This window comes from Mizuhopecten yessoensis, unplaced genomic scaffold (genome assembly GCF_002113885.1).
Source record: "Mizuhopecten yessoensis strain PY_sf001 unplaced genomic scaffold, ASM211388v2 scaffold4583, whole genome shotgun sequence".
Taxonomy (NCBI): domain Eukaryota; kingdom Metazoa; phylum Mollusca; class Bivalvia; order Pectinida; family Pectinidae; genus Mizuhopecten; species Mizuhopecten yessoensis.
In genome coordinates, this window is record NW_018405619.1 from 396,626 (window position 1) to 424,485 (window position 27,860).

The window sequence follows — 27,860 nt, forward strand, 5'->3', positions numbered from 1 at the left end:
AGTAAATGTGTTAGTAGTATTATAGTAGTGTTATTAATAAATGTGTTAGTAGCATTATAGTAGTGTTATAAGGAAATGTGTTAATAGTAATATAGTAGTTTTATTAGTAAATGTGTTAGTAGCATTATAGTAGTGTTGTAAATGTGTTAATAGTATTATAGTAGTTTTATTAGTAAACGTGTCAGTAGTATTATTGTAGTGGTATTCGTTAATGTGATAGACGTATTATAGTAGTGTTATAAGGAAATGTGTTAGTAGTATTATAGTAGTGTTATTAATAAATGTGTTAGTAGCATTATTGTAGTGTTGTAAATGTGTTAGTAGTATTATAGTAGTGTTATTAATAAATGTGTTAGTAGCATTATTGTAGTGTTATTAATAAATGTGTTAGTAGCATTATTGTAGTGTTATTAATAAATGTGTTAGTAGCATTATAGTAGTGTTATTAATAAATGTGTTAGTAGCATTATTGTAGTGTTATTAATAAATGTGTTAGTAGCATTATTGTAGTGTTATTAATAAATGTGTTAGTAGCATTATTGTAGTGTTATTAATAAATGTGTTAGTAGCATTATTGTAGTGTTATTAATAAATGTGTTAGTAGCATTATTGTAGTGTTATTAATAAATGTGTTAGTAGCATTATTGTAGTGTTATTAATAAATGTGTTAGTAGCATTATTGTAGTGTTATTAATAAATGTGTTAGAAGCATTATAGTACTGTTATAAGGAAATGTGTTAGTAGTAATATAGTAGTTTTATTAGTAAATGTGTTAGTAGCATTATAGTAGTGTTGGAAATGTGTTAATAGTATTATAGTAGTTTTATTAGTAAACGTGTCAGTAGTATTATTGTAGTGGTATTCGTTAATGTGATAGACGTATTATAGTAGTGTTATAAGGAAATATGTTAGTAGTATTATAGTAGTGTTATTGATAAATGTGTTAGTAGCATTATTGTAGTGTTATTAATAAATGTGTTAGAAGCATTATAGTACTGTTATAAGGAAATGTGTTAGTAGTAATATAGTAGTTTTATTAGTAAATGTGTTAGTAGCATTATAGTAGTGTTGTAAATGTGTTAATAGCATTATAGTAGTTTTATTAGTAAACGTGTCAGTAGTATTATTGTAGTGGTATTCGTTAATGTGTTAGACGTATTATTGTAGTGTTATAAGTAAGTGTGTTAGTAGTATTATAGTAGTGTTATTAGTAAACGTGTCAGTAGTATTATTGTAGTGTTATTCGTTAATGTGTTAGAAGTATTATAGTAGTGTTATAAGTAAATCTGTTAGTAGTATTATTGTTGTGTTATTCGTAAATGTGTCAGTAGTATTATGGTAGTGTTATGAGTAAATGTATCAGTAGTATAATAGTAGTATTATTAGTAAGTGTGTTAGCAGTATTATAGTAGTTTTATTAGTTAACGTGTCAGTAGTATTATTGTAGTGTTATTCGTAAATGCGTGATAATTAGTATTGTAGTGTTATAAGTAAATGTGTTAGTAGTATTTTAGTATTGTTATAAGTAATTTGTGAGAGGTATTATTGTAGTGTAATAAGTAAATGTGTTAGTAGTATTATAGGTAGCAGTGTACAGTAGCGTACGGTGACCATGGGTGATATTTTTATACAATGAATAACCCCTGTACAACATGTATCAAAAATAAATCAGCACTAAAATTGCCATATTCATGATGAAGTGGACTATGTGGGCTTCATAATTTTCAAAAAAAAATCGAATTTGGTTTGAGACTACAGTTTTGGGCATTTATAAATCTGTGTCTACACAACAAAAGCTAGCTTTTCATGTAGTCTATTTTTGTACTTGGCACATGTATAAATGTTGTGAAAAATCCACCGGAATGACCTATGCTAGAACGTGAGTATTTCTGTTACCGAGTAGGCGATATTTAATTTCAGACAGGTTTTAAGAAAAAAAATCTACTTGCGGGGGTCAAATTTTGGGTTAAAAATCATTTTTTTTTGCATATTTTGGTGTTTTTGGATGTGGTAACCATGGTTTTCAATAGTCCCAAATCTGGGGAAATCACTTTTTGAAAAAAAAAAATCATTCTTCTAAAAAATCCGGATTCAAAATGTAGTTTATAAATATATATATGTAGGTGTGTTGTGCAGGATAAATTCGCTATCAATGTTTATCCGAGACCTGCCCTTTATTTCTAGGGTCAAGCCATTTCTACTGTACTCTGCTACCATAGTATTGTTATTAGTAAATGTGTTATAAGTGTTTTAAGTAAATGTGAAAATAGTATTATTGAAGTGTTATTAGAAAACCTATTCGGAGTATTTGAGTATTGTAATAAGAAAATGTGTATGTAATATCATGTTAGTATTATAAGTAAATGAGGAAGTTGTACTATAGAAGCGTGATAGCGGTAAATCAGTTATCAGTACTAATGTTATTATGAAATGTGTTTGCAGTATTACAGTAATATTAATATTCATACTGCTAAATCAATAGTATCGTCGGTGAAAAAATAAATATAAACATTTGTAAAACTGGGTTTCTTACTTATATTAATCACTCTTGATGGCCCGGATGGAATCGTGCATGGGGTCTTAATGTGAGAGAAAACGCATCTGGTCGAGTGTGTGGCCCAAAACCTTTTCCCGTTCGATCGGGGAATCGAACCCTGGCTACCTTGGTGAAATGCATATCCAAGCAATCCCTAAACATGTATTGAAACATAAAAAATGGGAATCGTTGTCTTTGAAACTCTTTATAACCTTAAAAACGTTAGAATGTACAATTTATTACTACAACAGTTATTGACAAAACAAATGGGCATGTAAAACGTACCAGGAAGTGTTCGTTCAACAAGTTCAAAGCCTACGTTGGAGAGTGATATTCCAATAGAAGTTTCAACCTCCTTGTTATGTCAAATTACATCTTGAAATACGTATCAAGTGATTTTTTTTGTGTTGAAATGTTAATAAAATTGCAACTCGAAATTCGAAAAAGGTACAAGAGAAAGGTTCCGGAAGGGCAAGCGTCTTCTGCTTTATCGACGATACCCGCCATTTGTAAATCTAGGTGAAAGCCAAGTAATGTCACGTCCTCAAAGCGCGATCCTGGCCAATGACAACGAAACGATAATGCACTCCAATGAGCACAATCAAAAGCATCGACCTTCTGATCGGACCATGAAATAGAATCATGATAGCGACAGTAAAACTTGTCACAAATAGTGTTCATAAACCTGCATCTCTCGAAAACGTTTTACACATTTGACATCTTTCACGGCAATCGTGAAAACGTGATAATCGGAGGATACCCTTGAATACCGAATCAACTGCAACATGTAAAGAATGTAGGTGGGAGAACAGGCATGCTACTGTCAAGGAAGGGAAAGATTTTAATAGGAAAAGTGAAACCGCCATTCCTATCGTGAAGGTTAGTAAGACGTCGTTCCAATGTCCTTGATTTCACCTTCAAACTGTTATATAGGATCGAATTGGTGAACATCTAGTTTTTTTTCAAAACAACATCTGTTTATAAAGGATTATATTTTTCATAACAGAATGTCACAAATCTTACAAGGAAATGATAGAGAACGAATGCATTTTTCTGTTAAGTGTGAGATTTGGTACACCATTGAGAGAGACAAGCAAATATTCTGAAAAATGTGTCAATCCGTCCCCTTAACACTGTCTGGATAGTAGGACAACAGCTGTATGAGTAATGGTAGGATGGTGGAACAACCAGACTTATGGATCCACCAGTAACGATCCTCACCATTCTCCTGGCCCCTCATGTAGCCGATAATGCATGGGATGTAAAACAGTGTGGCTAACGTCAGGCTGCCTACGTAAGATGCTTCATGAAGCCTTCACTGGCTATTGGTATGGTTGTAAGGCAGTTGATTTGTCTTACCAATTGTTCATAAACGTTTTAAGTGAAAGTGTCCCTTTCCTAATAAAAAAAACCCAACAAAAAGTGGTTCAGTTTTTGTCAGTGTTGCTATATTTATGATTTACATCTTACCTTGTTGCATTTGTTTTCGTTGTTTAGCAATCATTTTTGTTGCCATATTGATGTGTGATGATTAAGAATCAAACGTGACACACGTATAGAGGATTGCACGTTTAACATTAGTATATAGATACAGTATGCTAATAATGAATTACATTGCATTCTCAAGCTGTTGCGCCCTTATAGGACTCATTGTGCCCTACCGAACATTTCTATAATGGCAGTACCTGTTAATAGTGCTACTACATTGAAGAGTTTTCGTAAAACCAAAAGTCCATAATACTGGCGTAATTATCATTCCTTTATTACGTCACAAATCAATCATAAACCATATATATGACAATGGTACCACTGTTAAGCCGTGTTTTAAGGTCCAACTGGAGTAACCAAGATAGAGAATTTCTTTTGAATCGGCCTACTTATGTCCATGTGTCTGTAAAAAACCGTTTGTCTTTTTTGTAGGCTACGTTTGTTTAAATTTTGTCTGTTGTATTGCTGTTTCAACGATCGAAATGAGCTATTCGTAATACAGGGTGATAGCTGTAAACACATTATTTCATAATTTGAATATCGATCTATATGATTTTCTATAAAATTTTATTCTCGAACCAAAGAAATCTTCTTTCTTTTTTACAAATGTGAAGCTCACATAGCCCACTTCATCATGCTTATTAGTAATTAATTTTAGTACAGTTTTATTTTTATATTTTTTTTACATATCATTATACAGGGGTTAGCCATTTAACAAAAATATCACCCATGGCCACAACCCTCTACTGTACACTGCTACTATACTGGTTAGGGCGTGGTTGTGGGTGCTCTTTTTGTTGTGGTCGAGGTTGGTCTTTTTGTTGTGGTCGAGGATGGTGATCCATCCGTGAACCATGATGGACTATAAGACGTTGGTAATGTTGGGAATGTCGAGATCGGTGGCGGTTTTGGACGGAGCAAGGGAATTAATTCGTGTTGAATCGATCGGTAGCTTGTTCCCCGCATTGAGACATCAGAGGAGCGTTGTATGTTGGGAAATGGATTTGGAGGATTTGGAGGCAAAGCAGAAAGCCCTGTAAAAACAGAAAGCGATAATTTTTATTAGGGCGTTCACTGACAAGTTTTATGAGCATAAGAAGTTGGATTAAAACGTTGGACCTGTTCGTTTATGAGGCGCAACCGGTTTGTATGCTTTTAAATGTCTCAGTTTCGGATATAAATCTTGGCGGACCTGTAAATGCTTTTGGTGGCCAGACAAGGTTTTGTCAAGGCTTGTCTGAAAGCAGCATCAGATTACGAGGTCCGACCTTATTTCTTAAACGAACAAATATGGTCCAACTGGTCCAACTGTTTGGATTGCGATAAACAAAAGCGACCCTGGTCTAGTTTACGGCCGTTCGATAAGTCATAGTTACAGTGTTTTTTAGAGAAAAAAAGCACTGTGTATTTGCAATTCAAATTCAAACCACTTCGATATACGGCTTTGTTTAAGGCACAGTTGAGACTATTTAGCGTCATAGCTCATATTTGCGGGTCTTTAGATATACAATATGTCTTGGGCCGTGTATGGTGTGCGACTAAATGGGTTCCACTTTATATTCCTATTATGTAACACCAATATTAACTAACAATGATGCATTCTGTCTCTTCGATAGAGTTTAGAAATACTCTTACGGTATAAATAGCATATTTAATTAAAAACAACTTTAACATTCATATTACTGATAGCAAATTGTTTGAAATAAGATATCGAACTGTTTGTTGTTGGTATGATACTTCTTTCAAAAAACAAAAAGTAATCGACAAAATATAAATAAACGAAAAAGGAAACAAGATAAAATACCAAAAAGGAAACGATTTTGTGCAGATTACTACCTTATAATGATATTTGAAATACTGAATCATCGAATGGGTGTGCGTGTTTGTGTTTATTTTCAATTATGTATGTATTCTGTAAGTTCATATCTAGTTCCGTTTTTTAACATATTGCACCGATTATTAGAAACAAACCCGGACCTTATCTTATTGTAAACGTTTTGATCGAAAGATGAAGCGAAGGTGACATCCATGAAATGTCGCTTATCTTTTTTTAAACAAATCGAAACTCTTGTACATTGTAGCTATTTACACATGACGTCTTGCCTATTTTTTAACAAATCATAACTGTCGTTGCTATTCACAAATGACGTCTTGCTTATTTGTATCCAATCATAACTGTCGTTGCTATTCACAAATGACGTCCTGCTTTTTTTTAAACCAATCATAACTGTCGTTGCTATTCACAAATGACATCTTGCTTATTTTTAACCAATCATAACTGTTATAGCTATTCTCATGGCATCTTGATTTTTTAAACAATTCATAACTGTCGTAGCTATTCGCAAATAGCGTCTTGATTGTTTTTAACCAATCGTAATTTGTTTAGTGTCATAATATGATATTATTTGTATTAATAAGCAATGTTGATTATTTATATATATTCTACATTTGATTCTTACGTGTCTGATTGCGTCGGAATCAGCCTTCCGTATCGCGCATTCTGGCGATGTTTTAAGCGCGCGAATCTAAAAGTTTGAATGAAAGTGAATCTTGTGTAAGAGTCACGTAATGTGTCGTAAACCTATTTGTTGGTCACATGTCTTGTATATTGTTAGCGTGGTCATTGTCGTAGTAAAGTTTTAACGTGTTTTGGTCAGTTTGACAATGAGGACAAAAAGCGTATAGATGTGTGGTTCGGATTAGAGTTCAGGACTTGGTCAGTATTGGAGAAATCTGGCATCGGGGAAGAATTAAATGTAAGTAAAAATGTTAGTTTAGGTATTGATCAGCATAAAGTAATATTTTTAATTAGGAGAAAGCTGAAATTTGTTTGAAGTAGGTCAATTTTGAAATAGTTTAATTTTCAGACGTAGCCATTTTTTGTTTGGTCTGATTTGTATTTCTAAAGTGAAAAGATCTATAAGTGATCCCATTGGGCAATGTTCCATACATGTTATTTATTTGTGTAGATAAATCAATTGATCGAGACATAGTTTATGATCGGGACCTTGTAACTTGTCTGATATAGTTATTGTCTGGAAACCTTCTTCATATAGAAAAGATAGGTATTTTGAAGGGGACAACGGTATTGCTTAATGTAAGTGTTGTACATGTTTAACAAATTATGCTAAATTTATTAAGATATATTTATGGCGTCAATGAAACTGAATTCTTATGGATTTTCAAAATTATTGTAAACAGTTTCCTTGTGATCTATTATCTTTTATAGTAAATACATGAAGTAATTATTGACGAAAAAATAGTTCAACAAAAATTACAGCGTATATATAGAAAGAAGATAGCGAGAATGTATCGTGAATGCATAAACGTAGGGTTTATGATTGTCGGGTTATTTCGAAATCAATCCATGTCAAGATCCCTTGGAGTTGTGTGTTATTAGCGATATATACAACGACTGCTGCTGAACTGTCGTAACTAGTCATGCACTAATCACAAAGGAACTCACTTAATATAAGTTTGTACAGTAGCAAGCGAACAAAGTTTAGTTTGTCAGAGAGGTGTGATCAGTTTGGTAAAACCCATAATGTGTATGGATAAATCATATTAAAGCAGTAATTTCAGTTTGACTGGACTCGTTATGAGAGATTCGAGAATTGATTGAATAGAGTAAAACATTATCCCGCAGCGTGTTTTGTCTTTTTCTCTACTTCGTGATTGCATACTGCAGTATTAAAGAATTAAATTGGTTATGTTTTCAAAGTTTTATCGATTGTTTAAGAGAAAACGATGTTTATTCAGCGAGAAACTGACTTTTAAATATAACAATATATTGGTCTAGAAATTGTTAGAGAAATATGAAGGTTTGTTTCAGAAATAAAACATATTTCGCAAGTGCGAAGCCGAGATAAATAAGACTCACCGAATGAAACGCAATACATATTTCCCAACAACTGGTGCAATAACCTGTTTCTATTTCTATCATACAGACAAACATAATATTTTTTGGCAAGGAATAAATTTATTATGGATCAGGTTATGTTGAAAATAATTAATAGGTGGCATTTCTCAAAAGGGCTATTATATCTATAAAAAAAGAAGACGAGAACACCGAATTGTTCATAAAAGCGCCTTTCGGTCCAAAAATCGATAAAACTAGGGCGATTGAAAAAAGAAAAGATTTAGGTGGAAACCCTTAAAAATGAAGAGGGAGAATAAGTCCAGGGGTTCCGAAAGGGTATGCGTTTTATTTTACTTGTACATCAACTACAACCGCCGTCGATGATAAAGGTAATATGCACATCGAATGCAAACGTCAGGAACTCTATATACAGACACATACATTTCCCACTTAACTCCCGAAGCTTTTCGTCCGTGTCCTATAGCTATGATAAACCACGAGGTGTCCCAAAAAGCGCACGTAATGAACCTAGGATGGTGTTCTCATGAGCCTTCATCAATATGCAAACATGGCGAACGTATATTAATAAAAAAGAATACACAATTATATATCATTAAAAACAGATTAAATACAAAACAGTTTCTGATGTTTTGGTATGTTTGTTTTAGAAGTATTTTTTTCGAATTTTGAAATTGTAACGTGCTACATGAATCTTCTATCTAGCATGTCATTAAACAAAGGACAAAGAAATCCCATCTAATACTTACTACACTTGAATCCGTCTCCCTCGAAGCCAGTCTTGCACACGCATTTATAAGAACCAATTGATTTATAACAATCGGCATTCTTATCGCACATGTTATCTCCAGTCAAGCATACATTCACCTCTGAAATTACACAAATATGAGTTAGTATTGGTTTGTTGGGAATTAACCTCCTCGCAACAGCCAGGGTCATACGAGGAATGGTGCCTAGAGTGACACCGCATGAAGTAGAAAGCTGATACAGAAAGAATAGAGAAAAGGAAGAAGCAAGACAGACAAGACAGGAAATTTAAAAATCCGAAATGTTGCGATAGGGGTAGAAGGTCAATTGTGGTATCTTCCCTGTCCGCTTTGCAGAAGACAGAGAACCCCCAAGTATGCAGGGGTCCCCAAATAGGTCGCCATTAACGATACAGTAGTGCGATACAGCAGATCAATTCTTGATTTCTTCAATGTCCGCTAATTATAAGACAAGGAAGAAGCCAGCCCCGATTCTGCAGAATATGAATATAAGCGTTGTAGAACATTTCCAACACCGACCTATAACACTCACTGCAATTAAGTGTGGACAATATATTTTGACCCAGGGTCACTGCTATATAGCATTGTAGTACCTCTTACCAATTCAATATTAGGGGCATTTTGTTTTATAAACGATGAGGACTAGACATTTTTTTCAAAGTTTATGTAAACTGATCCGACAACTCCAATTCCTAAGCGAAATTGTAAGGTTATTACTATCTTAATGACATAAAAAATATAGCCGTCAAATTGGCAAACTAAGAAAATTTAACAATTTTCTGCAATAACTTCGTAACCATGTTTATACATGTGACAAGTGTCTTTACCAATGTCCGAATGGTAAGAGAAAAGAATTAATGCATCCATTTAGTAAAAAAGGATTAAAAATGTTCAGAAAAATACAAATCAGGGGTCCCCGTTCAGAACAAACAACATTTTGCTCCAAACATTTTGTAGCCAGTCACGTAAACATGACGAATAAAGTGTATATTCATACATTTTGTTAGTCGGAGACAATAATTAAGACGTTCTTCACATTAATAATGATAAACAGTCATAAATATTACAATAAGTAGCTAATATAACAGTAAAGAAAGTTTTTTAAAGTATTACTATAATCAGGATAGCAGATAATAACAGATACATTTTCTTATGTTATGAAGGCCAAACAATCATCCTCGATATTCAGGGGTTGCGCTCATTTACGCTCTTTGCACCCCTGTAATATGTCATAGCAAAATCGAAGGCATGCATCAAGATATTTGATTGGTCTTAGGTAAAGATACCTGACCAATCGCTAGGCTGATACCTGTCCTTTGAAGTTTACAGAGGGACGACACCCGACTTCAAATCCACTAGATTCTTGTGATGTACATCAAAGGATAAAACTAGTCTTCTCGTCTGATTCACAAGGTGGCACACACAAAGCCTTCAATTTTTTCATGATATATTCCAGGGGTGCAGAGAGCGAAAGCGAGAGTCATCCCTGGAGTATCGAGGATGATTAAAAGGGTGCAGAGAGCGAAGTGAGCGTAACCCCTGGAGTATCGAGGATGAACACATGTAACCTGATCCGGTTTCACGACTTTTGCGATGACATGATCTACTTTTCTTCCAGTTTGCACACGTTACATTACCATACAATGTGCCATACCGGAGTTTCTTGCTCCCGAAGTGATTTAATGTAATCATGGTAACTAAGGATTACTGCTCACACTACTGTCATTGAGTCGAATCTCCGAAAGTCATCTAACAGTAATTTCATAGCCCGTAACCGCATTAAAAAATCACCCTACCATTACGATAATGAGAAAATACTGACCGCAAAAATAGCCATTTCCAACGAATCCCGATTTACATCGACAAACGTCCTGAATGCAGACGGCGTTCCTGTCGCAGCCACATGGATCTGAAGGCAAACAATAGAGAAATCAAATGTTATATGTAATTACTATCCGTTATCAGAACTGAGCTGAGATTGTGCATGACATATCCCGGGGGTGAAGAGACGATACGTGTATTGAGAGCGACAGAACCTTATGTTATTCCCTGTCAATATAATGTGACCAGGCGGAATCCTGTGCTTGGTGCTTTCAGAATGGTATTCCAGTGAAATAGCACTATAAGGTCGGCATCAGATCCCCGCTATTAGAAGGAAGTATATACACTACCGTACCCTGTCTCCTGCACACAAACACACATACACAACACACATGGGTGCACTTCCTTAAATGACCTTAGTTGTTAGTAGGTCGTTAAACAAAATAAAACTAAACCAAACCCAGCGTCAAGTCCAGACGTGTCTTTACTTACTTTATTTTTTCTTATACGTATTTTACTGTCTATATTGGTACACAAGGATTTAGCACTAGTTATTACAGTTTTTGAAGCCTATTCCTTCCAACAATCAATCACAAGTTGTCTCATAGACAGACAATTTCAAATTATTTAGATGGAAGCAAGTCAAATTGATATATTATGAACTAGTTAAAATGAAAAACTCGCTAAATCTAATATAGGTTTGCACAAAAAGACGTCTGAATATATCACAGTTCACATCGAAACTAAGGATTTCATAATAGTAATTTCAAATTGTATTGGAATATTTAAGTTGCTTAAATATTGAAAGAATACAATGAGATTGACACTGAAAAATAAGTAATAGGCATTTCCCAGATGTTAGCCACAATTGATTCAGTTGGACAAATGAACTTGTGAATTATCACGAAAATGAAATGTTTGATAGATCTATATTGAAGTTGGAGCAATACATCTAAAATCTGGGTTAGTCAGGTGGTATATTGAAGATAATACTAATTTAAAAGAAGAAAGTGTCAAGGATCCTTCCATTCATCCGTCACGCCATCCTCAATACGGCATGGGTTACGCTTACCTACGATCTCTGCACCCCTGGATTTGTCATAACAAGCGTGAAAGCACAAAGACAGCTGTTTGATTGGGCTCAGGTAAAAAAACCTACAAATCGCTAGGCTGATATCTGTCCTTTGAAAATTACAAAAGGGCGACACCCGACTTCAAATTCAGTCAATTTTTACCGTTACGCGACCGCGATAATCTTTTGATGTAAATCAAAGGATATAAATAGTCTTCTAGTCTTATCAACAAGGTATAAGCTATGACATATTGGTGAGCGTAACCCCTGGAGTATCGAGGATAGCGTCACTCGCGGACTTCACCAAGTATGTTGTCGTATCATGTTTTGGAAACATACGGCACTTTGGACAACAGACACAGTTGTATACAATTACCTTTGGTTTTATTACATTTAATTAACAAACTTAATTCGTACATAATGCCTATTCCCTCTCTGTCACACTCCATATATACCCACAAATATACCTCTACGCACAGGAGAGAACGGTGACGTATCACACTCCATATATACCCACAAATATACTTCTACGTACAAGAGAGAACTGTGACGTATCACACTCCAAATATACCCACAAATATACTTCTACGTACAGGAGAGAACTGTGACGTATCACACTCCAAATATACCCACAAATATACTTCTACGTACAGGAGAGAACTGTGACGTATCACACTGCATATATACCCACAAATATACCTCTACGCACAGGAGAGAACTGTGACGGATCACACTCCATATATACCCACAAATATCCCTCTTCGTACAGGAGAGAACTGTGACGTATCACACTGCATATATACCCACAAATATACCTCTCCGTACAGGAGAGAACTGTGACGTATCACACTCCAAATATACCCACAAATATACTTCTACGTACAAGAGAGAACTGTGACGTATCACACTCCATCTATACCCACAAATATACCTCTACGTGCAGGAGAGAACTGTGACGTATCACACTGCATATATACCCACAAATATACCTCTACGCACATGAGAGAACTGTGACGTATCACACTCCATATATACCCACAAATATACATCTTCGTACAGGAGAGAACTGTGACGTATCACACGAGTTTACTTGTTTCCGTTGTCCACGTGACTACTATTTTGTACTCTTACACTGTGTCGTTGGTAATGTGGTCGTTGATGGCGACACTGGTCGTCTGACATGTGATCGTGCTGAAGCTGATATTGCCGGCACGGGTACACTGACTGCAACAAATATACACAAATAATAAAGATGACAAGACATTAGACTGATATGAAAATTAACATAGCATTTTCTAACTAGTACTACAGGAACACGTAGGTATATCTCCGTTTCTATCTCTGCACAAAGCTCAGACTTGTGAGTTGTCATAGGTGGGAGAAAGGAAGAATTCTTTTGTTATTGAGCATGCGTGATAAAGGTCCGGGTAATTGTTACTGAACATAACATTTCACGGAACGAATTGCTCGTTCGGATGATAAATTCAGAAAGAAAAAAACCGCAGCAAAATCAGACTGGATATGTGAGAAAAAAGAAACAATGAACTATTAAGTTGATACTTTTATATTTCTCAAACATAAATTGAAATATGTTTAAATCAAATCAATCAATTTTTTTTTAAATCAACTACCTTCAGGATTTAGTGAGATAGACGCTTGTTCACAAATTACAAAGTTTATACGAGATAAACATCAATTATCTATTTACCAAGTTAAGGTGAAATTGACATTATTTATTTACTAAAAAATAATTGAGATCTATTTTAGTTAATAACTGACCTAGTTGTAGTGAGTCATCGAAATTATCTGGATGATTGTTATTAGGTGAGAAAGTGACTGACTAGTTACCGAAATTTAGTGAAAACTACGGTAGAGAATTTCTTCCCGAAACTTGAAGTAAATAACATATGCTAATTACTTACTTAGAGCCGTAGCTAGTATCAGCCATACTGTTGGGTTCCACATGCTTGCTCTAATCTGAGTGCTATGGTGTCGTACACTGTAGATAAACAATGTAAGCATAAAACAGCGTAGGTGGAAACGTATTCCGTAACCATACCCACATTTACGCGTAACATTTAACAATAACAAGTTTCATTACTGCATTACATTAAAGTAGCTTGCGGCTGTTTGTGTTCGGTTTGTATAAAATTGTATTGATTGTTATTACTTAACAAACGAGATATAATTATATATGCCTAATGGAACATCGTCACTTGTCAATTACGGTATACCTGATTCGACGACAATCATGGAAACAACTACAGTGAACTCTACATAGGTATCTTATCTACGTGAATCAACATTAACAGCGCTACGTGGACAATTATACAAACAACTTTCGAACGATGTTTTATATACACAACCTCAGTATGTATTATGTTCAAGTGGTTTTTTACGTATTGTCATAAGTTTGTATACCATTTATTTTAGGGGATCAAGCATCCTGAATAATACAACGTGATCTCCAAGTAATACGCCATCAGTGCTTGTTAAGCTAAAATATAAAAAATATAATTAACTATATTTATTTTAGAACAATTATGAAACAAGTTATATCAGCTTGTATTTATCACTCTAGTTGGCCCCGGATGTTAGCGTGCGGTTCTGAACGTGTGAGGAAACCGGAGTACCCGGCGCAAACTTACCTGGTCGGGCAGCTGACCCTATACTAATTCACGTCCGATCGGGGATTCAAACCCGACCGCCTTGGTGAAAGGCACGTCCGTTACCCACTGAGCCACCCGACCATTCATATGCCATGTGCTTCTGGTGCCTGATGAACAGCTCTAGATAAACTCACATCGTACAGCTTTCGACCTAGAGACACCCTGCAACCCCGTCTGTTGTTATCGGTTATCTAAACTCAGCATTTATCTGTAGAAAAGCAAAGGGAAGAGGCTAGAGTAAGTGAAAATTAACTGTCCCTCGTGCAGTCGGCAGTTGCAAGCTCAAAATTTCTATGGATGACATCGAAAAGGATTTGCAGGCATTTCAAGTAGAGACGAACCAGTTGTTGCCATTATCCCGAATGCTGGACGTTAATCAGGGACTAACAACTACCTTTGGGAACAGAGCTCATTGTTATCCAAACCTTGGCAAACGTTCAATATTTAAGCCAAAAGTGAGACATGTGCTGCCCCCTTGAAGCAATTTTTATTATTAATTGTTCTTTTCTCTCCTATTTCGTTTTCGTTTCGGAGTCGTCTCCCTTGGCATATTTGTACCGTTTGTAATGCTTCTTACTCTCCAGATCATAAATGTCAGTGAGATGCCTGGGGCTTTAAAAAAAGCTTTTAAGTGGCAAATCAAATGAACACAGTCTTTTCAACAATTCAAAAGAATAAAACTATATTTCATGATATTATGTATACGCTAAGAAAGTCTTTAAGCGTGAAATTGTTTTATATTTTTTTGATGATCTTCACTTACCTACAAAACTAGAGCGTGAACTGTGTGTTTAATTTCTCTAAACACTGTTATTACATTAGTTTAGGCATCAGAGCGTTACTGTCTGAGAAATTCACGTTTGCGTAGAAGTATTTAGATGTTGCATATTTTCAAATTGTGAAACTTTCCTATAAATATTTAAAGTTGGTCAGCATCGTATCCGTGATTTACGAATAAGGAACTAAGGGTTAAGCTAATTCCGCACTCGTTATTGAATAATTAATAACGAATAACTAACTAAACCTTGCTGACTGTCTGCAGACATACTATTTATCAACTGACATCCAACATATGTTTTGCCTTTTTGTTCAGGCGACGTTATGAAAGATGACCGTTAGACACATATCTGTGATTGCACCTATACAGTTGGGTAATAAATACAGTAATCTGGAAATTGATGAATTACACTTCACCATTAAAGCTGTTCGTCCTTCTAGGACTTCATCGGTGATGCTAGAGGCCTAAAAGGTGGAAGTCCAAATCGTTCTCAACATCTGTTGAAGCAGAAAGGGATATCTTAAAACTCCTTAGTTATATGAATATCAAAACCATAGCCTTCTTTTTCAAAATAAACATAGGTATATGTATATATAACTTTCACAAGATCTAGAAAGCTATTAAATTGACAAAACTGTAATTTTCTATGAAAACAGTTGAACATGACTGTGAATTTATTTGATTATGTAATAAATATATATTTTCACTTATTTATGTTGTGCTCCTCTACACAACGTTTTACATATACTTTTGATAAATGTACATATCGGGTTAATTCTGTATATTTAATAATAGATTAAATAGTTACATATAAATAAATCAATACACAGTTTAGGTGGTGATGACCAGTGCAGTACTTGCACATGGACTTTTGGTCCATCTACCTAACTGTATCGAATGTTAATTAGTAACTCATGTGTACACGTGTCATTATGATAATTAATAACTATATTTATGTTTTGTTTGTGTGTGTCGGTGTCGGTGTGTGTATGTCCTATGTTATATTGTAAGTGATCAAAAGTGAGTTACCTCCCTTTAATTACTTTATCGTTTACATTTATGTATTTTCATTTTAAAATATCTATAAAATCTATTCAGCTAAAGTTCTATAATATTCTTGTAACACTCTAGCCACCTATGGAAAAAAAATGATATAGGCTTGTCTTTTATTCGATACATTTGACCATAACACCATGTCAATAAAATCTATGTATGTTTATGTGAAGGGTGCATTTGAGTGTTGACGATGTTGTAAATACTGATCTGGTTCGCTGACTTTTAATTCACCTGTGTTGAGAGTGATATTTTTGTTGCCGATGTGCTGCCTTTGGTAGTATATGTCACTTGCCATTTTTGTTAATCACGATACAAACGGTTGAACCGGTTGGACTAAAGTTGTTCGAATCTGATGTTGCTTTCAAGCGAGCCTTGACAAAGCTTTGTAAGGCCTGCATAAACTTTTGCAGGTTCGCCAGTATTTATACCAAATAATGTTAACATTTAAAAACAGACGAACCGGTTGTTCCGCATTAACGAGCAGGCCCCATGTGTGTTGACGCCGTGGTATACTGTTTCATACCCGCGTTGCAGTGTCTTTTTAAAACCTTAATCTTTTCAACAAAACGTAAAAATATGATATGATGACTAGACAGAAATAAGTCTTAAGATGTAATCGTCTATTAACTACAGAAGGAAGCTTAATCGTACCGTAGCGTAGTACGGCGTCATTGTTAGGGTTAGGAATTGAAAAGAAATATAAAGTAGTACAAAGATAAATAGTCGTTCATTAATAGTCGAGCGAACTTGTTAAAAGGTTGTGTGAACGAGATATTTTCTGCAAATTTGCACGAATTAGCTTTCGTAAAGAGCCCTTTTATAAATGAAATTTGAAGCTATTATGTTTCTCAGTTAAATACACATACATGATCCTGGATGAAATGTGTTTCGTCTCAGTAACTTCAATGACTCATGTGTTTCTGTAATACACAACAACGCACTTTCATCAACATGGATACATGTAGCCTCAGAGTCGTATCTCTTGTTGGCTTTAGTTTGTTAGAAGTATTATTCTTCGGTGGAATACAATATGGGTGGTTTGCGCTTGTTTTCATCCTGAAGCAAGAAGGCGTATTCGAAAATCTCTGTGTTCTGGAAGATAATGTTTCAAAGTCTAACGTCAGTTCGAGTAACGTGACCTCTGATAGTGACGGTTGTTTCCTCCAGGATGAACGATTCAATTTGATTTTCAGTGTTGGAGTTGGTATCTTTACAGTGGCGACGTTTCTCGCCGGACAACTATATTTGTCATTTGATACCAAACTGATACGGGCGATACATATGTAAGTCACACTCAATGTTTAAACAAAATCTATATATTGTACTTTTTTATCACCATACAACCTGTGTTTGATGCCAGACTCTTTATGAACTCATGTGACACTAAAATATATGTTCTATATTTGTGTATGCTGGGCCGGTTTATACTGTGTTCCAGTATTTGAGTCCTACATTTACTAGAGCGTGAAAGTGGCGAGGGACCTTTTCAAGGGTACTATATATTTACACATAATATACAAATAATGAAAAACCTAGATTCATTAAATACATATATACACCATTTAAATAACAATAGACCTAAGCCCGTATTCATGAAACCGTTCTCGTGCTCAAGCATGGATTCTGTGCTCATACCTACTTTCTTGCCGCTGGCTTGAAATCTTGTTACACGGTCAAAATGTTCAGTTTAAACAGAAAATTGTATTCAGCCAAAAGACTCTCTAAAAAAAATCCAGATCATTTACAAAATGTCATTTTTCCTAAACTTATCAATGGAATAAGAAATTGGTTTAGAGCACATAATCTGACTTTGAGAATGAGAACGGTTGTATGAATACAGGCCCTAGATATATCCGAGGAAAAGGCCAGGACACTGTTACCTTCTAACGGATGTAGCATGCATTCTATCAAACAAAGTTTGTAAAATATACAACATTTGATACAGCGTCCTATCTAGATAAGATAGGCTGCTCTAAAGTGCTTGACAGTATATTTCTTAACATTTTCTTCAGGTTTGCTAGTACGAACAGATTCAAGTAACACAACCAGTAAGTGTAACCCTCCTGACAACTTATTGGTTGTGCTACTTAAATATTTTCACACCGCTTTACAGTACATAGATATATGCATTGTAATTTATACATACATTTCAGTAATCCGGAGCTCAACTGTGATAACTCCTGTCCATATTTGGTCATATGTCTCGACCAATTAAACAATAAAATTTTCATAATTGGAATAATTACACACTTCTTTTATGGTACTGAGCACTAGTTTGACATCTGCAGTACTACAGTATATGTTGGTGCTTGTACAAACTGGTGTGTCTCATATATTGCTTTGCTATTACGTGTATAGGACTGTACTAGAATTTTAAAAAATATGGGTCGAGCTTGTTTAGCTAGTTTTAATGTAAATTGATGATAGCATTAATATGCTTTTATTGATTTTTATATACAGGGCTATGGCTGTCGCCGGAATATTGTGTTTCGCTTTCACATCACCAGGTACGTGTTACATTAATTATATTTTGTTATTTTTACATATTAAATGTAAATATTTTAAATATTTTAAATATAAAAATGATGGAAACGAGCTATAATATACCTTCCCGTGTTGGTAGCGATAACATACAATGTATTAAAGCGTGTCTTATCTTAAAGCAGTTAAATAGATTAATTCAGACTCTTTTGAGGGGTACCAATTTTAATGCTCGCGTGGGCCAAAACGACAGGTTTTTTTGTTCGACCAGTTCCTGCATAGAACAATGAAGGGTGGTAACAAAAATGATATGTAACTAAGGCGGTGTTACATGTCAAGAAGTTATACTGTGGATACGAATGTGTGCATCTGTTTGCTGAAATGATTCATGTAATCCACATTGTACACGTAGATCATCTATGCCAAGTTCAAAATTACCAAACTTAGTGATATATCATATATCAAAGTTTTACTTTCTACACAAACAATGTACGTATTAAACGTGTCGCAACATTTCAAGACCGACTGGTTCCTTTGTAAGGCTATGACTGAGTGAGCGATTTGTATTATTTTACCTATACAACGATGTGAAGAAATTTTATATTTTTATGTACATTCACTGTACACCGTTATACAGACGTACGTCAATGTTTATCCATGTTGACCATAGAAAACTTCCAGAATGAGATAGATAATGAATATGTTATATTTGTAAGCATTGAACATTGTCTTTGTAAACGCACAAGTAAACTGTTCTATAAATAATGTTTTAAAAACGTCCCGGTCGAGTGACCACATACAAATCGCTCACTCAATGGTAGCTTGACAAAAGGACCAGTCGGTTGCAGCGTTGCGACACGTCTAATAACACATATTTCTAAACTGATGAATCTTATTGAAGGTACTGATATATCTGTAGTCAATGCATAGTTACATTAAGAATTTGGCAATTTTGAACTTGACGGTGTTAACTTACTTTTACAATTTGGGTTACATTCAGCACATCATCAAATACATTTATTGTGTTTTTACATCAAATTTAAGCTACTCTTTTGTTACTCGTCTTTAACGCGCTGGTTTACATATGGGACATACGTGATACATAGCTCACTCGTAAACTGTTCTATAAACAATGTATTAATTATTTAACACACTATGTTTACATGCACGTGGACCCCTTGGCTACCCCTACCCGGTATCATATTTGTGGGCGTGGCTGGTCAGGCTTTGCTGATATCTAATTTAATGCAGGTAATGTACTTTTATCTGATCATAACATAAATGTTAAGTAAGGTGCAATCGGTTAAAAGAATTACACACTATTTCAATTGATTATCAGGATAAATATTTATATTGACGTGATCAATGTATATACTCCAGTGTATATTTCATAAGAGCTATATGTCATGTACTATGACGTTAAAGGATGATGCTTATAATTTAGTAGCCTTTTAAATGGAATTTAATATCGCAAGTGTAACAAGAAATACAAGTTTAAGTATAATTCACATAGGGTAGACAAACGCCAAATATTCCTTTATATCACTGATGAATTCTAAATGGACAAAACGGCCATGTGGTGCAGTGAACGTTTAATTAATAGATTTTATAAAAGGTGCTTCACTTGAACGTATTTCTATTGGTCATTTCATAGTATACTACTTGTACACTTACGAAATTATATTCATGGGACATTATACATTTATTGCCTTTCTTGAGGAAAACACGATTCTTTGTTTCTCCGAGGATAACCATGTTTATGAGGGCGAAGGGTCTGCTTTAGTACTGTTATTATGCCGACAAAAATATATAAATCAATCAAAAACAAAATCAAATAGCAGAGATAATCACTTGAACGCACAATTGTTATCGTCTGCTCCAGTCATTCGGAACTAGGTTTTGTAGGCTCGTGTGCATTTTTCTAGAGAGTCTCCAAATAAGAGAAATATAATAGGGAAAACTTGAGCGCGTGATACCCCGTCATATAGCCAGTATCATCTAATCAGACACGCTGAGGTATACTTTAATACGTTATTGAACAGGTGCTGCCATTACTACAGCGAGGGTCCTCCATTTACATTGGTCTAATCAACGGTTGTCTGGACTCGTCTGTTTTGACAATGATGGTAGTTAAGGTATGCGCTTCAAATCATAACGATTTTTCATATCGCAAAGATAAATGTCAAATTCCTATTAGTCTACTTTACTTTACTGGACACATCCAGCTACTGTTACAAGTTTTTTAATCGAATCTATGAGTACTTAACCAAAACAGTAGTACAAGAGCAAGGCAAGTCCAGATTAATGTAGTGAGAAGATCAAGCAAGATGTCTTCAATCTATCAAAACAGAAAAAAATAAGATTTCTATAAACGAAAAAATCTTATATGTGCGATTAAGTGGAATAGCATAAACCCATTAGTAACGTTAAGGTTTAACTGTGACTTTCAAACAAAACTCTACATTTAATGTTTCTTCTCGTTTTATATGATACTTTCGGTCGTTCCTATCGTTAACCATTGCAGGATTGATCGAATACCAGGTATCCCCTATATTTTCAGAGGTTACATGAAGACGGAGTCAATAAGAAATTCTCTTTAATTGGCACCGCCATCTTGTTTGTCCTGGTGGTAGGTATATGTACACTACTCCATCCGACAACACAAAAAAGGGACGTAACCGATGGAAACCAGACGACTAAACGAAATGAGGAAAACGATGAACCCGAGGAAAATGAAAAGGCTAAAGAAAAAGTGATAGAGGGTATGAAGTTTGTTCAAAGCACGACAAACAATGGTGATGGTATAGTTGAACATGTAACAGAAATGTTGAAAATATCCTGAAAATGCAATTGCATAAATGTAACCCAATGGAAAGCTTCAAATGTTGATTTTAATCATACATTGGTAATTTTATATAATACAATTTCAATCGTTGCGACGTAATTAAATGAAAAGTGGCTTGTGTAGAAGATTGATTACATCACATGTATGATGTGATATGTGACAAACAAATGTACCCGCTGGTTTGATGTGCAATACCGCATCTATTGTTTGTTATTTATGTACTTTTCGACTGAAAGAAATCATTACGAATCTCATTTCAACGAAAAACAAAAACATTTTTTTTTATCAAAGTTATATTTTAATTGAATCATATTGTCGCTTTTAATCTAGCCAAAAACATATTTAATTCATCGTTTGGTTTTATAATGTAATAAATGTGTTTGTTAAAGATATCGTAAACAAGAGAGAATTAACTTCCGGTGACGGCGATCGAACTTCCGGCGACATGATGAATATGACAATTGGTGTAATACTTTGTCATCACCTCTTTATTTCACATGTTATGTGGTTGAGTGTTGTGTTGTTGAAGTTCTACTACTTCCTCGGATCAGCAAACAGATTTATGGAACACATTCTCCAAGACGAAAGTAAAGGTAAATTTTGAGCACAAGTTCGATAATGCATTCACTTCTGGTCGATTGTACGTCATATGTTGTTGACATATAACATCAATATTATTATCTTTTTTTAACTATCAAATATATTGGTGATAACGTATATATTGAAATGGGAGCTAAAAGTTTCACAAAAATCTGAAATACAATCATATATGATATTTTTGAATCCATGACATTTAAATTACTGAATATTAAGTGACTGACAAATATGGAATCTAGAAAAACCATGACTTCAGAACAGAATTTCTGGATTTTCGCAGGATTTCATTTTTTACTCGGCTCACATACAGTAAATGCTTTTTAATACTAAATCATACGCAGATTGGCTATTACGTGACCATTTTGACACTATTCCATTTGAGTTAAATGAGTTTAGTTCAAGCATGTTGCAGATATGCCTTTTGCGCATACGAAAGAAATCTTTGACCTTCATTTTATAAACTTTAATCATAATGAGTAAAATCCATATGGGTTTATCTAGAAATTCACTAAAGTTACCACATCACTTTCCACAGTAAGCTATTTCACGGACGTCATGTCCTTCGTCATGCTTGGAGGTTTGGTATCATCTTTCATCGCCGGATACACAATGGATGCGATGGGAAAGGTGTTCAAAGGTTATTTATCAATTGTTTAAATGTAAGGTGACATTTTCTTTATTCAATGAAAATTTAGCAGATGAATTATTTAAATATAATTATATAACTTTATGGTTGTAACAAAAGGAAAATACGTATAGGTGGTTTTACTAATGAAATACTTAGTAAATTGTCAGCATTTTATCATTTTAGGTATTTGATGCTATTTGAACTTACATTAATAATCTCTAGACTAATGATACCTTATTCCAATAAATTTATTTTTTGTGAAGAGTGATCTGATTTTGGTCATGCGTCTTCAATTGATTGAGCAGTTAATAGTTCAACTCTCGTATTCTGTTAAACACATTTTGGGAACTTCATAAATATACCCGAAGATGACGTAACGATTTTTAGTAATGTTGATAAACGTAGTCATTTGGTTTAGTTTTATTTTGTTTAACGTCCTATTAACAGCTAAGGTAATTTAAGGACGAGCCTCCATCGTGTTTTGTAAGCATGCATACGTGCCGACGACAGAGTATGTGTGTGTACTTGCCTCCATGTGACAGCATGGATCTGTTGCCGACTTTATAGTGCTATCTCACCGAAACACTATGCCGAAGGCACCCAGCACAGCATTCCACCATGTCACATTATACTGACAACGGGTGAACCAGTTGTTGCCATTACCCTCACTGCTGAACGTTAAGCAGGGAACAATAACTAGCATTATTTAGGACTTTGATATTTTCCGGCCTGGGAACAGAACCCATTATCTTCCTCGCCTTGGGCGAACGCTCAACATTAAAAGCAACGCCTTTGTCAATGATATGTCCTATGAACATATTTCAGAATGACATGCGTTGTAGGGACTATACAACGTAAGGTGTCAGATAACAATTGCAGATTAATAAAATGTTAGATTACTATTGTTGTATTGTCTTTCATTGTAGTTTACGTTATGTAATGGTCACAATTGCATGGCAATATATTATAATTTCCCTTTCTTAAAATTAACAAAGAAAGGAAGAAAAAAAGAGAAAATAAAGAACAAAAAAAAAGTATGTTTACCATCAGTCTTAAATTTACAATAAAATATATGTACTTAATTGTTAGACGCTTGTTTGATATTTTTTCGTTATTGTCGTGGATGTTTGTGGTGTTTAACTCCAGGTATCATGAGGACAGTGATCCCCCTTGCAGTGACGTCATGTTTGACGATTCTGTTGTCTGCCCTAGCATTTATATCCACACCGACAGCGTTGTATGTCGACTTCGTCGTGCTGACCTTTCTCCGATCTTTCGTCTATAGCATTCACGTACAGTACATCAGAATCGCGTAAGTCGTAGAATGTATATAGCATTTTGTTCCTAATAAGAAGGCTAGATATATTTTACTGATTTAATTCGTCACATATGATGTATACCGCATATTGTGCAAGAAACGCCACTTCCGTAAGACATGTTGGCACTTCCGGTTTTTGGCGGATAATGATATTCATTTCTTACGTTTTCATTATTTCGTAACCAATTTATTTCTGTCATGGTTTATATGATTGATATGAATTCTACACACAACACTGACATTAAGCCAATCATATACACATATTGTGCAGAATATATTTTCAACTGCGATTACTTGTTTTCGCGTGGGTGCATAACGTAATCAGATGATAAACAAACAAGGATCTACATCGGCGAAAGAGATACAAGTACATGTCTTTGACACTTTTTGCTACAGGTTTTAAAAAAAAACTCTTGATGAAATATAATTTGCGATTTCCGCGTTTTGTGAATTATCAGCTAAAGAATCGACTTACCAATCACAAATGATTTAAAATGCAATGGAAACGTGTATCATTTCAGATTTCCCATGAAATACATAAGCATGGTATACGGAATGGCTGTTTCTATTTCTGGGATTTTGACCATGATTCAGTATGGCCTGTTTGCTTGGACGGAGGAATATGTTGGGGCAATGACACACGTAAGTTATCTCCCCTTACCGATATCATATCGAAAGGAGGACAAAACAATCCTATGCCAAGCTGTATATAACGGATAAAAAAGACCCTGTCGTTGTTTAGATTTCCCTCGATAAAATATATGTACATACGTTACTGGTTACAGTTGTAGGTATAAAGGCAAATTGTAAGTTTTTCGGAACAGAAGTATTATCTGAAGCTGAAATCTTTGGTCTGCCGCCAATTGTTCCATGAAATACGGTTATTTATGAGGCATTGTCATTGTAATGAAAATAAAGTAAACTGTAAGTAGTAATTTTCGAAAAATTCTCATTTTTGTGATGAATGTGAATACCAGAAAATCTTTTAAATCATAATGAAAGGAAAGATAAAAAGACTAAAAACATCACTTTCACGTGTTATAAAGCTTTATACGAGTCCGTCAATTCCGATAGCCCATACTATTTAAGGAGTAACATTGCGTTAGTAAGCTCTGATATGTATAGATATGATTTTTCTTGAATCAAATGATAAAACATTAGATGTGATAATTGAAGCGTTTATTAGTCTTCTTAAGCATCCACACAGTTCTAATAAAACAAATGACCGTATAATTTTGAACTGGATTGAACAAACAGGTATCAATGTTTATTTTATTACGGCAATCTTCATTGATCAACTGTTTTTTATCCACTAGGTGAACGTATTCCTGTTGTGTGCGTCATGTATCTCCTTGTTCCATCCCATCCTCGTCTTCTTCAGCTACAGACGAAGTAGATACACTTACATTATTAAAGGATGAATGCGGAGTCTATTGATTGAAGGATGAGTTAAATAATTGAATGACGAGTCAAATGATTGAAGAAGGAGAGTTAAATGGTTGAAGGAGGAGTCAAATGACTGAAGGAGGAGTCAAACGATTTAAGGAGGAGTAAAATAATTAAATGGTGTCAAATGGTTGAAGGAGAAGTCAAAGGAGGAGTCAAATGAGGAGTCAAATGATTGAAGGAAGTGTCAAATGATTTAAGGTGGAGTAACATTATCCAAGTAGGAGATTATTTTGTGCTATTGATGAGGCGATGATAGCCTATAATGGGAGCCTTAGCTTTAAGCAATATATACCTGCTAAACCTGTTAAATTTGGAAGCAAGGTATTGGAAAATAGCAAAGTTCGTATGTCGTTGGCTAGTGGCGACAACCGGCCACATTCGAAATATAAAACAACTGAAGGCGAGGCGAGTTTGTCTCAGCGGCAGGCAGCGAGGCAGACCCTTGACTCAGCGACTATCGGCAAGTATGCAGTGAAACCCCACGTACTCGAACTCGCATTACTCGAAAAAACCTGTTCCCCGAAGAGTTTGCTTTGTCCCGACCATGTTCTTATGTATTCTATGTAAATTAACCTTGGATTACTCGAACTGACATTGCGTTTATACAGGTGTCAGCCGGATGTCAGATAACTAGAGGATTTACGGCAGTATCATTAAGTAACTGTACCGTTACCTTGTTGTAGATGCATTATCATTGTGTGTACATTATTATTATTTCCTTGCGATCTTTGGCATCGATGTTTCAGCGGATTCCCGACCACCTTGAACGATATTCATTCCTGAATACTTGGAGATTGTTCTTTTGTTAGAAATCAACATTATAAAAACAGGGATTCAAGATCTCATAATTTTGAAATGATCGAAGTGTTTCTCTCGTTTTCAAATTTGTCTAATTAACGTAGCCGAATACAGTATGGCATACTTTGTCTAAACGACAAGTACGTGTCACATTACTACAGCTTCTTCATTTTACTTCATTCCTAAATACCGATGCCTATATGTTTTCAGTTTTGAGCAATTTTATATCTTATTAAATGTTGTAATCTTCATTGAACTTGTGTTTACTTATTTAATATATTTGCGGTGCGTGTGCTGTCTGTTGTCCCACCTGTTCAAAACGATGCCGGAAGAACCTCGGATTCGTCGAATAGCATGTATTCTTCGAACTATTAATCTGGTCCCCACGAGTTCGAACTTTACTGTATGCTTATTTTGTTTTAAGGCTTCGATACAAGATCTTCATTTAAACTTGTTCTTGAAGACGGAACGACAGCTTTTTTTGTGTTAATATCTCTGTGTGTAATTTATTAGAATTTATTAAAGCAACATAATGTACGCTAATTGCGCAAGAATGGAATGAGCGATATGATTGTTAATTTGAAAGATGTGCAAAGACAATTTGAAAAGAAGAATACTTCATCGTGTCTAAGGACTTAGCATGCATGTTAAAATGACATGTATACATATGAATGTAAATTCTGAGATTATATTCTGTAAGTACATTTTTCAGGCTGAGCATGTGTCTTTTTCGAGTGCTTTACTACAAAAATCCTATCCCGAGGGTTGATATTTGTCTGCCAAATTCACAAAGGTTCTTACCGTACAAACGGTGCAAGGAATTGGGCCGCTCCATCATTAACGGTTACCATCAAATGTATGACATTTATTTGTCATATTATTCACTAAATATGCGTTCCAAGAAAGGGTCGTACGAGCTGTCTCCTCCTAGAAAGGAAACACATATACATTCCCTAGCAAACATGAAACATGCATGTAAAGTGTTAACCAAAATTTATGAGGAAAATATAATGACACAATAATGCCCACCTTTCATCTGCATTTGTAATTCGAGATAGGATTAGTTTGCTTTGTTAAAGATTCGGTCAGTAGTTTGTAAATAACAAACAAAAAGAAATTTATGATAGCGATAATGCCCTATTTAAATTCGAATACTTGTTAAATTTTTGTTAACGTTTCTTGTCTTTCAACCAGTCATTGTCCTGCGAGTTATGTCCCATAAGTTACATGAAAAGCAAAATACAGAATTATTAATAAATGTTCATTTTTCAGACTTTTTAACATCTTAATAGAAAGTGTTGAAATATTGGTATTTAAACAGGAATTTTCAAACATAAATGAATAAATGTTTGAACACGATTTTCTAATAATTTTCAAGGTATATAAACAGAAGTACAACGCACATGCATAATGTTCCTATCAGGACACACAAAACGCTTTTCTGTCAGATGTTTAACCTTGAATGTTCCGTGAACATATGCGATAATATGAGGGTCCACACGTGCATATACATATCCAAACATTTCTAGAGCATGCATCCACTTCAACCTGGCACAAAATAATCACTGACTCGAAATTATGACATCAACTGTGACAACGACTTGTTTGTTAGATTAAAACGAGGCGTCTGTGACAAATTGATAAATTGAGACTATGTGCAAACGAATTTATTGTTTTCTG

At 34.8% G+C, this 27,860-nt stretch overlaps 2 protein-coding genes across 6 annotated transcripts; one reads left to right on the forward strand and one right to left on the reverse strand.

Annotated features, from left to right (window-relative positions):
- Nucleotides 1–4,708: 4,708 nt before the first annotated feature.
- Nucleotides 4,709–13,596, reverse strand: LOC110449334 (nephronectin-like). The gene is made up of 5 exons (XM_021496117.1): nt 13,484–13,596; nt 12,693–12,785; nt 10,491–10,577; nt 8,651–8,770; nt 4,709–5,058 (listed from the first exon to the last, which is right to left on the reverse strand). The coding sequence occupies exons 1-5, from the start codon at nt 13,581–13,583 to the stop codon at nt 4,793–4,795; spliced, it is 666 nt and encodes a 221-aa protein (XP_021351792.1). The 5' UTR covers nt 13,584–13,596; the 3' UTR covers nt 4,709–4,792.
- A 3,309-nt stretch (nt 13,597–16,905) lies between these two features.
- On the forward strand, nt 16,906–26,422 carry LOC110449343 (solute carrier family 43 member 3-like). Of its 5 annotated transcripts, XM_021496142.1 has the most exons (9): nt 17,309–17,347; nt 18,525–18,571; nt 20,588–20,680; nt 21,106–21,307; nt 21,780–21,983; nt 22,523–22,624; nt 23,762–23,927; nt 24,455–24,575; nt 25,250–26,422. In XM_021496142.1, the coding sequence occupies exons 3-9, from the start codon at nt 20,666–20,668 to the stop codon at nt 25,352–25,354; spliced, it is 915 nt and encodes a 304-aa protein (XP_021351817.1). In that variant the 5' UTR covers nt 17,309–17,347; nt 18,525–18,571; nt 20,588–20,665; the 3' UTR covers nt 25,355–26,422. The 5 variants fall into 5 exon arrangements, with proteins under 5 accessions (XP_021351815.1, XP_021351813.1, XP_021351814.1 ...); XM_021496138.1 differs by lacking the exon at nt 20,588–20,680 and having other exon boundaries at nt 16,908–17,347; nt 21,179–21,307; XM_021496139.1 differs by lacking the exon at nt 20,588–20,680 and having other exon boundaries at nt 16,908–17,347; nt 21,179–21,307; nt 25,315–26,422.
- The last annotated feature ends 1,438 nt before the right edge of the window (nt 26,423–27,860 follow it).